General features: G+C 53.7%; 1 protein-coding gene across 1 annotated transcript; it reads left to right on the top strand.

The window, feature by feature from the left end:
* The first annotated feature begins 3,839 nt into the window (after window positions 1–3,839).
* On the top strand, window positions 3,840–5,297 carry LOC149381602 (uncharacterized). Its single transcript, XM_089601390.1, has 2 exons — window positions 3,840–4,708; window positions 4,850–5,297. Exons 1-2 carry the CDS (start codon window positions 3,840–3,842, stop codon window positions 5,295–5,297), a joined length of 1,317 nt encoding a protein of 438 aa, XP_089457516.1.
* The last annotated feature ends 6,948 nt before the right edge of the window (window positions 5,298–12,245 follow it).

The raw sequence follows: 12,245 nt of genomic DNA, 5'->3' as shown, positions 1-12,245 counted from the left end.
AACAGAACATAATTTGTTTATTTACAAACCAACAAAACAAAGCTAAAGTTCTTAATTAAAAGTCATTTACTAACAAACAAACAGTAGGCTGGCTAGTAAAGTAATTTTTAAATTTAAAAAAATACTTGACTTTATAAATTAACAAACCATAATAATGAGACTAATATAAACGTGAAGAAGTTTTCATACACGGAAAAATAGCACGTAGAAAAGGTCCAATGAAGCACTAACTCGTACCAGTATACCAAAAAAATTACATTTTTTCACGAATGTCTATCAAACTTGTAATAAAAAAAAAAAAAAAAACAATTGAAAGTAAATACAATGCAGATTATTTTACCCAAACTAAAATGCTCCTAAAAACCAACTATTAAACTAAAACAGAATGCACAATCGAACAAACCCGTGTTATGCTAAATAAAAAAAAAATAAAAAATAAAAAATAAAAAACCCGGAAATGAAACTAAGAACTCTATGCAGCACATCCAATAAAGAAAGAACCTTGTGCTGAAAGCCAACAATATCATTTTAAAAACTTAACACCACTACCCAAAAGTTTTTAACTCAATTTAAGCCATTGTCAACCAAACCTATCACAATGCCTTAAAAGAAGATGAATGGAACTGAAAACACAATGGACGTCAACAATGCAATAACAATTAAATAGAAATTTGACGACGAATGAATATTTTCATTCACTGCTAGACATAAGAATAGAAAAAATAAAATAAAAGTAGATAAATTCTCAGGGAACAAAAGCAACCTTGTGCTCGATGGCCATGCCGATCAGGATGACTGCCTGAGCGACGAGCGTTAGGATTTGAGCCTCAAATCCTAGCTAACTAGAATACAATGAGATAAACACAGAGATTTATAGTGATTTACTATCAATGCGAGAGCTACATCCGCATTGTCGTTGCATATTTCACTGCATTAAAAAAAAGGGATTTGTGTATGATTCACTCTTTCGATCTAGAAAGAAAACCAGCGCCCCTAGAGTATATAGAAAACTAAGATGAACACAAAACAAGTTTGCAATCCCTCCCTTTCTAGGTCAATAAGCGTGAATTCTTGTCGTAAGGTCTTCATATGTCGGCACAGAGTGGCTTGAACCAGTCCCCTCTCAGTCACTCAGCTTGCTCTGCGCTTCGGAACTTGCTATTATTTTTTATTCCTAATAATCTCCGCGGACGTGGACGAAGCTGCCACGTCAGCCCCGAAGCTGAGGCATGTGACTCCGTGAGGCATATCTCAAGCTGTTCGAGGACAACCGAAGCTCCTCTCTCAATCTTCACCGCCCTCAGATTCCACAAGAAGGCCAATATCAGGGTCTTTAATCTTCAAAACCCGCCGTCCTTGAAAAACAACTCCTCTCACTCATTTTATACCTTGATTTGTTTATATAATAAAAAATAAAATAAAAAAGAACAAAATTATTTTATGGCGTGTGCGCTTTGTCTTCCATTTCTTCTTCATTAAAGACTTAAAAAGGAGAGTTCTAGGGTTTCAAGTGAGAAAAAACTACACGGAGTTTTTTTTATTTTTTATTTTTTTATCATGACTATGGAAAGCCTGATTGAACTAATCAACCGGATTTAGAGAGTTTGCACGGTGCTCGGCGACTATGGTGGCGGCGACAACAATGCTTTCTCTTCTCTCTGGTAAGCTCTTCTTTTTGTTGGTGTACAGGTACGATCTCTTTTTTCGAAAATGGGCAGTTCAATTTTTTATTTAAAAAAAAAAAAATCTAACAAAGGGGGAGGATTTTGATATATAAACGCATTTAAGGTATAATTCTAATATTAATAGGAATGTTAAGAAACACTTACGATATTTCTAGAAATTGTTTGAATGAACGCATCATTTTGATTAAACGCGGGGTAGACATCTAATATTTTTCCGTATTAGATTGACCAAGGAAGATAAACCATCTAATTTATAAATAAAATTAATGTATAATAACTGAGCTGCGACGATAATCATAACAATTGGGCTATATCGAGTAAGTACAATAGTTAAAGTGATGTGTTAACACGTAGAATGATATGCATTAGCATATACCGTGACAATCAACTATATTTTATGACTGAGATTGTACACCCAACAGAACCCTGTCAAATAATTATAACACTGCTATAAAGATCAGATTTAATAAGGAAAAAACATAACACTACTTTAGAGAGAATATATTTAGAGCAATCATAGCTATTGTTATGGGTCATTTTCCATTCACAAGAAAAGTTACGGCCCAACCCAAAAGACGCATGTGCAAGGCCCGTCCCAGAAAAAATCACAACAAGGCAGGGCGCCACGTCATCGGTAGTTTTATGCCTTATGATCCTGACAAGCTACGTCACGTCCGGTTACCCCTGACAGGACGAGCAAAGGCAAGTCACCTGACCGAACGAGGCAAGGCGCACAAGTCACGTCACGTCCGGTTACCCCTGACAGGACGAGCAAAGGCAAGTCACCTGACCGAACAAGGCAAGGCGCACAAGTCACGTCACGTCCGGTTACCCCTGACAGGACGAGCAAAGGCAAGTCACCTGACCGAACAAGGCAAGGCGCACAAGTCACGTCACGTCCGGTTACCCCTGACAGGACGAGCAAAGGCAAGTCGCCTGACCGAGCAAGGCAAGGCGCACAAGTCACGTCACGTCCGGTTACCCCTGACAGGACGAGCAAAGGCAAGTCGCCTGACCGAGCAAGGCAAGGCGCACAAGTCACGTCACGTCCGGTTACCCCTGACAGGACGAGCAAAGGCAAGTCGCCTGACCGAGCAAGGCAAGGCGCACAAGTCACGTCACGTCCGGTTACCCCTGACAGGACGAGCAAAGGCAAGTCGCCTGACCGAGCGAGGCAAGGCGCACAAGTCACGTCACGTCCGGTTACCCCTGACAGGACGAGCAAAGGCAAGTCGCCTGACCGAACGAGGCAAGGCGCACAAGTCACGTCACGTCCGGTTACCCCTGACAGGACGAGCAAAGGCAAGTCACCTGACCGAACGAGGCAAGGCGCACAAGTCACGTCACGTCCGGTTACCCCTGACAGGACGAGCAAAGGCAAGTCACCTGACCGAACGAGGCAAGGCGCACAAGTCACGTCACGTCCGGTTACCCCTGACAGGACGAGCAAAGGCAAGTCGCCTGACCGAGCAAGGCAAGGCGCACAAGTCACGTCACGACCGGTTACCCCTGACAGGACGAGCAAAGGCAAGTCACCTGACCGAACAAGGCAAGGCGCACAAGTCACGTCACGTCCGGTTACCCCTGACAGGACGAGCAAAGGCAAGTCGCCTGTCCCCTCCCGAACAGGACCGTCCCTCCAATCTTAGCCAAATGACGAGACTACCCCGACCCTCACAACCCCACTATAAATACCTCCATTTTTCCCATTTGGAGGTAAGTTTGCTCACACTTACAAAACCTCTGCTTCTCTCTCATCAGAGCTTCTCTCTCTAGAATTTGAAGCACGACACCTAGACTAATGTTGAGCGTCGGAGTGCCCGCCGGAGGAAACCCCTCCGCGGTCCTTTAGTTCACGTTTCTCTCTTTTCTCAGGTGACGAGTCGTCGGAAATCCTTTTCCGGCACGGCGGAGGTACAGGTGTTGGGACAACTTCTCCGTTCGACCACCGCGCGGTCATAGGGTCCGGCCCTAGACCGAACCGCGGACCGGTTTCCGTGTTGATCCATTTTCAGGCATTAACTCCCACGGCTCGGGGGCAGGCGTGGACTCGAGATTGCCAGGAAGCTTGGCGCATGCAACCTGAGGATACACTGTGACTCGCAGCTCATCACGAAACAAGTCGAAGGAGAATATCAAGCCAAGGAAGAGAACATGATCGCATATCTAGCCGAGGCCCGTCGCCGTCTAGAAGCATTCACCTGGTACGAGATCAAACAGGTACCGAGGAGCTCCAATGCCGAGGCCGATGCGCTTGCTAGGATGGCCTCTGGGGCAGACGACGAGGAGCTGGGGAAGGTCCCTGTCGAGGCGCTCGCATGTCCATCGATCGAGAAGGCAGAGATCCTCGCTATCGACACGGGAGGCGAGCCGACCTGGACGACCCCCCTGACGAAATACTTGCGCCACGGCGAGCTACCCGCTGACCATGGGGAAGCAAAACGACTTAAGTACCAAGCATCCAGGTATACCTTGCAGGGCGACACGCTCTACAAGCGGGGATTCTCGCAACCACTCCTCCGATGCCTGGAGAACGACGAGGCTAACTTTGTTCTCAGGGAGATCCACGAGGGGATCTGCGGGAATCACTCGGCGGGACAGTCGCTAGCCCTCAAAGCCCTCAAGCAGGGATACTTCTGGCCTACGCTCAAGAAAGATGCACACGACCTGGCCCGAAGGTGCGACAAGTGCCAGCGGTTCGCCCATGTCCCGCATCAGCCCCCGGCCCCGTTGTGTCCAGTCCTGGTTCCGCGACCCTTCGCGAAGTGGGGGATCGACTTGATTGGAAAACTGCCGAAAGCGCCTGGGGGGCGCGAATACGCGATCGTCGCCATCGACTATTTCACGAAGTGGGTCGAAGCAGAACCTTTGGGTCCCATCACGGAGGGTAACACCACGAACTTCATATGGAGGAACATAATATGTCGCCATGGGATACCCGCGTCCATAGTCACAGACAATGGGAGGCAGTTCGACAACGACAAGCTTCGTCACCTATGCGAGGAATTAGGGATAAGCAAGACGTTCTCATCCCCCAGACACCCCCAGGCAAACGGCCAAGTCGAGGCCGTCAACAAAACCATAAAGGAAAACCTGAAGAAGAAACTAGAAGACAAGAAGGGGAAGTGGGCAGAAGAGCTCCCTTTCGTTCTCTGGGCGTACAGGACGACGACCCGCTCCGCCACCGGCGAAACACCCTTCGCCCTCACCTACGGCGTCGAGGCAGTCATCCCCGCCGAAGTGGCAATCCCCTCCCCCCGAGTGGAACACTTCGATGAAGAGGGGAATGATGAAACCCTCCGAGGCGAACTAGACCTGATTGAAGAAAGAAGAGAAGACGCACTCGCGCGCATGGCGGCGCAAAAGAGGGTCGTCGAACGCCACTACAACTCCAGGGTGAAGGCTCGTCGCTTCGCTGAAGGCAGCCTCGTCTTACGAAGAGTTTTCCAGAACACTCAAGAGCTCGGCGCAGGAGTGCTCGGACCCACCTGGGAAGGTCCCTACCGTGTCCGCCAAGTGATCCGTGACGGAACCTACCGCCTCGAGGAGACGAGCGGAAAGGAAATCAAGCACCCATGGAACGCCGAGCATCTCAGACAATATTACCAGTGATGCATGAACTCAGCCAGCAACTTATTTCTATCTTTTTATTTTCATTTCAACGAAGTGTGTAGTGAAACACAAATGAAAGTGTCTTTGTAGTCAGTCCCATGTAACCACAAAACACTAATTCAGTTCAATGAAATCCATTTACCCTTTTTCGCGAAGCCTTATCTATCACATGACGTGTAATTATCACTTATGTTTATGTCACAATGAAGGGTGAAAGTAGCCATCTAAGTCTCTTCCCCAATCTTTACAAGATCACGCAAGAGACTGGGGGGTTGATGATGAACAGGGACTCGAGACGTCAACGACGTCCGGCCCAACAGCGAGGAAGGCGGCGAGGCGCCCACGAGGCACTCACGCGAACAGGGATTCGAGACGTCGACGACGTCCGGCCCAACAGCGAGGAAGGCGGCGAGGCGCCCACGAGGCACTCACGCGAACAGGGACTCGAGGCGTCAAGGACGTCCGTCCCAACAGCGAGGAAGGCGGCGAGGCGCCCACGAGGCACTCACGCGAACAGGGACTCGAGGCGTCAAGGACGTCCGGCCCAACAGCGAGGTAGGCGGCGAGGCGCACACGAGGCACTCACGCGAACAGGGATTAAAGTCAAAGACATCAAAGCAAGCAAGATATTCAACGCATTATGATAACACTCAAAGATGAAGATTAAAGGCAACTCTCATTCCACCATTTAAACACCACAAAAGAGAGTCGGATAAACATCTAACTAGGTGCACAACTAACCGCACCGCCCAAAAACCATGATCTAACCGGGTGCACAACCAACCGCACCATCATCAAAGGTCATAAACTACCTAGGTGCGCAACGGACCGCACCACAAAAAAAAAAAGAACTAGCTAAAAAACCGCAAAGGCAATATCAATCCTCCTCGTCAGAATCGCCATCCCGATCGCCCTCCTCGTCTCGACCGTCCCCCAAGTCCACGTGCGCCTCGTCACCTGAAGGACAATCTCGACGATCCGTTGGGACAACGGCAGCAGACGGCTCAGTCGGATCTCCGAAGGTCACGTGAGGTGAGCCCGGAGGGTCGACCGCAGCACCAGGTTCCCCGACCACGGCGCCGGGATCAACCACCGCGGCAGCAGGATCGGCGACCACGGGCTGGGCTGCACGAAGCTCGGCGGGGGCACCGTCGACATCAAGGAACGAGAAAGTGAGCGGAAGCCCAGCATTCTCCTCAAGAAAGCCTTGGTGACACATCAAGGCCCCATTCCAGTACATCTCGGCGGAAGCCTTGGTCCACGCCTCCTCCGTCGCCACCAAATCCTCCTCGGCCAACCTCTCGAGCCGGGCGATGGTCCCGTCCGCCTCCGCCAGGCTATCGCGAAGGGATGCGATCAACTCCTCGCCCTCCTTGAGCTTGACATTCACGGAATCGAGCCGCTCAGCACAGAGCTTCGCCTCGCCTCGGAGGGAGGTCACCTGCACTTCAAGGTCAGAGATCTTATGACGAGCGCACGTCACCTCGACGGACTGCTCTCCGTGCTTCAACATCAACGCCCTCAGCTCCGAAGTGCGCTCATCCAAGTCCTTTCTCAATCGCTCAACCTCGGCGCGGGAAGCCTCCTGACCCTCCTGGAAGCCGACCCTTCGCGCGGCCTCAACCTCCGACTTCAGCCGGTCCACCTCCGCACGAAGAGAATTCCGCTCCATGGAAACTTCCCCCTTGGCGTCCCCGAGATCCTTGATGAAGCCACGTGCGGTACGGAGCAACTGCGCATTGTACGTGCACGCGATGAAGAGCTGCGAAACGGGACAATACAGAGAACACAGTTAAAGATGACTACTACGAACCGAACGGAGAAGGTAAGAATATTTACCGAGCGGGAGATGTTCGCCGCATTATCCATAGACTCGAGGTCGCCATTCGCAATCACCGACTTGAGCTCGCCGCGCTTGGTCGCCTGAAGGTCGGCGACACAACGGTCGGCGAGATCGTCCACGAGCTCGGAGAGAGTCGGACGGGTTGGGCCGCGCGGTTTCTTCACTGGAGGGGGATCGATATCGGAGACACGACTCCTCGAACCATCACCACCCTCCGAGCGAAGGGGAGCGCAAGCATCGAGAGCGGAAGCGGCCACTGAGGCACCAACACTTGGCACGCCGCGGAACGCGGCCGGCGGATCCAGCGAGGGTGCAAACTTCCTCCTCCCGTCCCTGGCATGGGAGACAGGAGCCGCTCTCGAGCCACGAGCCTCCGACGTGTCACGGTCACCGACGGACGGAGGCGGCTGAGACGTGAATTTTCTCTTCTCGCGCGGGCCTCGGGAAGCCGAATCCGCGCCGGAATCACGACCCCCTGGCATGGCGCGCGCCCCGACGGGAGGATCCAACGAGGGCGTAAACCTCCTCCTCTCACGCTGGTCCCTGGGAGCCATACCTACAAAAGATAACGAGGAAACGATCAGTAATAAGACATATATATAGATAAGTCAACAAGTGCAAGCAACGAAAGAAAAATCTCATCGGAGAGATGCTTCTACCATCCCGCACCCCCGGCGAGGCCGGCGGAAACAGAGTCTCCGAGAAGTCTTCGGGGGATGGCCGAACGCGCGGGGAAGGTAAGGGAGTAGACCCCGACGAACCCAAAGGAGAAGTGCCTCCTGATGACACGGAGATCGGAGAGGCGCGGACCGGCGACGCGACCTGGGGATCCGGAGACCCCGCGACAGGCGGAGGTGAGGCCGGAGGTGTCAAGACCCCCGAATGCAGGTCGGATCCCGCCAAAGTAGTGGAAGGAGACGCCCGCCCGCCTACTGAAGTGTCCGCACGACCCGGCCACCCATACGGGAACCAGCCGGAGGCCGCCCACAACTCGGGGTTAAGAAAGTCGGTCCCCAGGCGATCCTCCCTGGTCAAACCCCTAACATAATCAGTAAAAACACTTATCCTTGAGGTGACGTCTCCGGGAGGGAAGTCCTTCATCATACCAAATGTCCGGGGAGCGTTCCCAACCAGCTCGGTCGAGGTCCACACCCAACCAGATTTCCACGACTTGCTTATCTTCGAGGGGAGATCCGCAAAAAGTGCCTGATTGGCGCGGTCTCGTGGAGAATATGACCCGGGTGCGCACCAGTTGGGGTAGAACGAGAACAAGGCGCGGAGCTCGTCAAGCGTCACCGCCCGACCACGGTGCTCGTGCCAAATAATGTGACTCGCCGCGATGTAACAATAGCAAGTCGGACTCAGTTGCGCCGCGTGTACTCCAAGGGACGCGAGGAGATCCTGAATGACCGGCTGCAATGGAAGGCCCATGCCGCTCCGCAGACTGTCAAGGTGGACGGCAATCAAACCCTTAGGCGGACAACTCGGGATGTCACCCTCGCAGGGTATACGGAGCGTCACATCGGGAGAAAAGCCCAGCTCAACGCGAACACTCTTGAGCTTGGCAGGGGTGACTGTACTGGGAATGTCAAGACCGGAATAGTCGGGGAGCCTCGTGTCGGGACCCTTACTCCGGATCCGAATGGTCTTCGGAGGAGGAGCGAGCGTAACCACCGTCGCCTCACCCAAGGGCGACCCTCCCCGCTCGGCCCGACTCATCGCCTCATCACTTCTTCGTTTCCTCTTCTCAAAGTAGCGGCGCGGCTCCGTCCCCGGCCCCCGATCTCGCCCTCTCTTTCTCTTCTTCATCTTGCCCTCCGCTTTACCCGAACCAATCCTCGCTCCTTTATTGTTCCTCTTTCCCTTCCTCTCCTCGGGCGAGGGACGATAATCGGGATCGCCGAGCCGACTCGACGAAAGCGCCGTCCCCGTCCTATCGCGAGGGCTCGGAACAGGCAGGACCGACGCCTTCCGATTCAGGATATACTTGAGGACGCGAGAGCGCGAGGAGGCCACGTGGTCCGATCTGTCAACATCCAAGTTTCTATCCACACAGGGTTCTGAGATAGACGGGTTACCTCCTTGACCATGACTCGCGCTCGCTACAGCTTCGCCACCACCAGGCGGGACGCCATAAGCACCGGCGGACGAACAGGGTGCCAATGTTGAGAAAGACCGGCCCCCCTCGTCAATGTTGGAGGTCGGACCGTGGTGGAGTTCGTCCCCATGCCCTCGGCGAGTGGAAACAGCGACCCCGACCGCGGACACCGGCGCCGTGGACATTGGCGAAATCCCACACACGAATCTGTCCTCCTTGGGCCGGACACGAACCGGAACCTCCACATCAGGCTCGCGTGGGCATGAAACCAGGCCGAGAGGAGCGTTATTCGAGCCCAACAAAGCCCTTTCTCGGGCCGGCGCATCAGGAACTTCGGTGGGAAGAGCTTCCATGGTGAAGACGACGCTCGCCGACGAAGAAAAGCCTTGCACTCGCTTCGCGCAAGGGAGAAGAGTAGACCCAGCACAGGCTCTGGCGGGAAATGCTTCCGCTCCCACCGGCGTCGCAGATCTGCGAGGTCTCGGCGTTCTCGAGCCGATCCCGACGATCGCTGGAGCTCCAGCCGGCGCGCGCGGCGTCTCTAGCCCTGTGGAAGGGAGACGGCGCTCGGCCCCCTGGTGCGGTCTCGGTCCAGGCGCGCGAAGAAGAGGAGCCACCGACTGCTCCGACGCCATAGATTCCGGCGAAAGCTCACGCAGGAGCGTCAGCTCTTCGGGCCGAGTGCAGATCGGGTCCCTCGAACCGGCCTCGAGCGGGATCTGAGCTACCTGCGAGTGTCGGGACGGACGAGGCCCCGAGCTAGGAGGAACTCGGCCCGGCGAAGCTTCCCCCTCAATCGGCTCGCCATGAACGCCGGCGAAGAAAGCTTCAGTCCCAGATCCAGCCGGTCACTGCGCTCGCTCGCCAGCCCCGGCGCTCGCCAAAGCCTCATCCCCGGTCGACCCACCATAAGCGCCGACGAGCTGGTCCACCTGCGCGAGGGAGACGCCCGGAGTTGCAGACCCGTGCCACCCCGATGTTCGCGCTCCAGATCTGACGTCTGCCGGAGCTCCAGCTGGCGCGCGCGGCGGCTCGGGCGCTGCCATGGAGAGGAGGTGCTGGCCGACTCTCTGGCGCAGATGTGACCCAGGCGACCCCGACGCCCGTCGAGCAGCGCCGACGCTCGTTGGACCTCCAGCCACTGCGCGCGACGGCTCCAACGCCGGGGAGGGAAGACAGAGCTCGGCCACCGGGTCCGGACCTGGCCCAAGCGCGCGAGAAGGAAGAACCTCTCGAAATGAGGTGGACGACGGGCAGGAGATGGACGAAGAGTGGTTTTCCCAGGGTTGGTAAAAACCCCTTCTTTCAGATCTGGAAGAAAGTGAGTTTTCAAAAGTAGATTGTGATGAATGGGTCCCCGAACCGGGAAGGTGCTGGCCCTCGTCGACCAGCCCGGGACTCGTATGCGCCTCCCTCACGTCCGGAACGTCCGGAACCATCGCCGGAGGAATATTTTCTCCACTCTCCTCAAAGACTTTCGCGGCTGCTTCTATAATACTCTCGAAATCATGCTCAAATTCAAAAAAGTCATCTTGAGGTGTGGAAGGAGGAGCAAGGCCGACATCCGAGAAAGTTGGAGAATCGAGTATGACGTCTAGATCGTCAATCCCGAGGTTATGGGCTCCACCCTCGTGTGGGTGGTTGGGGATCATCAATGAAAAAAAAAAAAAAAAAAAATATAGAGAAAAGGAGATGGAAGATGCAAGTGGGAGATGACAAGTGGTGAAAGTCACATGACAAATAGTAAAAAAAAAAAAAAAAAAAAAAAATAAATAAATAAATAAAAACCCACCTTGTTAAGACAAGCAAGGGGAAAAACTCTCTTACTTGGGTGGTCTCACCTCAAAAGCCCCTCAAGCTTAATGTCTCCAAGCATCCAAGAAAGATAAAAAATGAGGGATTTATAGTCCTTCGAAGGCAACAACAAGTGAGAAGTACCGCAGATGAGTTTCTTGCCTGGGAGCTAACGTGCTCGGGGAATTAGCAAGACAGACGAAGGCGCGTCGGGAAATCTCAGAGTTTCTCGAATAAACAAGTTCTCCGAGAAACTCGGGGGGTTAATGTTATGGGTCATTTTCCATTCACAAGAAAAGTTACGGCCCAACCCAAAAGACGCATGTGCAAGGCCCGTCCCAGAAAAAATCACAACAAGGCAGGGCGCCACGTCATCGGTAGTTTTATGCCTTATGATCCTGACAAGCTACGTCACGTCCGGTTACCCCTGACAGGACGAGCAAAGGCAAGTCGCCTGACCGAACGAGGCAAGGCGCACAAGTCACGTCACGTCCGGTTACCCCTGACAGGACGAGCAAAGGCAAGTCACCTGACCGAACGAGGCAAGGCGCACAAGTCACGTCACGTCCGGTTACCCCTGACAGGACGAGCAAAGGCAAGTCACCTGACCGAACAAGGCAAGGCGCACAAGTCACGTCACGTCCGGTTACCCCTGACAGGACGAGCAAAGGCAAGTCGCCTGACCGAGCAAGGCAAGGCGCACAAGTCACGTCACGTCCGGTTACCCCTGACAGGACGAGCAAAGGCAAGTCGCCTGACCGAGCAAGGCAAGGCGCACAAGTCACGTCACGTCCGGTTACCCCTGACAGGACGAGCAAAGGCAAGTCGCCTGACCGAGCAAGGCAAGGCGCACAAGTCACGTCACGTCCGGTTACCCCTGACAGGACGAGCAAAGGCAAGTCGCCTGACCGAGCGAGGCAAGGCGCACAAGTCACGTCACGTCCGGTTACCCCTGACAGGACGAGCAAAGGCAAGTCACCTGACCGAACGAGGCAAGGCGCACAAGTCACGTCACGTCCGGTTACCCCTGACAGGACGAGCAAAGGCAAGTCACCTGACCGAACGAGGCAAGGCGCACAAGTCACGTCACGTCCGGTTACCCCTGACAGGACGAGCAAAGGCAAGTCGCCTGACCGAGCAAGGCAAGGCGCACAAGTCACGTCACGACCGGTTACCCCTGACAGGACGAGCAAAGGCAAGTCACCTGACCGAA

The sequence above is a fragment of the Urtica dioica genome, chromosome 11 (genome assembly GCF_054948205.1).
Source record: "Urtica dioica subsp. dioica isolate 48M chromosome 11, U.dioica_male_clone48M_v1_H2, whole genome shotgun sequence".
Taxonomy (NCBI): Eukaryota; Viridiplantae; Streptophyta; class Magnoliopsida; order Rosales; family Urticaceae; genus Urtica; species Urtica dioica.
Note: the sequence above shows the minus strand (reverse complement) of the source record. Positions and strands in the feature narration are given on the sequence as shown.

Bases quoted from the DNA above. Each gene is read 5' to 3' on its own strand.
- LOC149381602 (XM_089601390.1), top strand. From the start codon at position 3,840: ATGATCGCATATCTAGCCGAGGCCCGTCGCCGTCTAGAAGCATTCACC. The intron at 4,709-4,849 runs GTTCTCATCCCC...CTGGGCGTACAG, and splicing joins GAATTAGGGATAAGCAAGAC to GACGACGACCCGCTCCGCCA.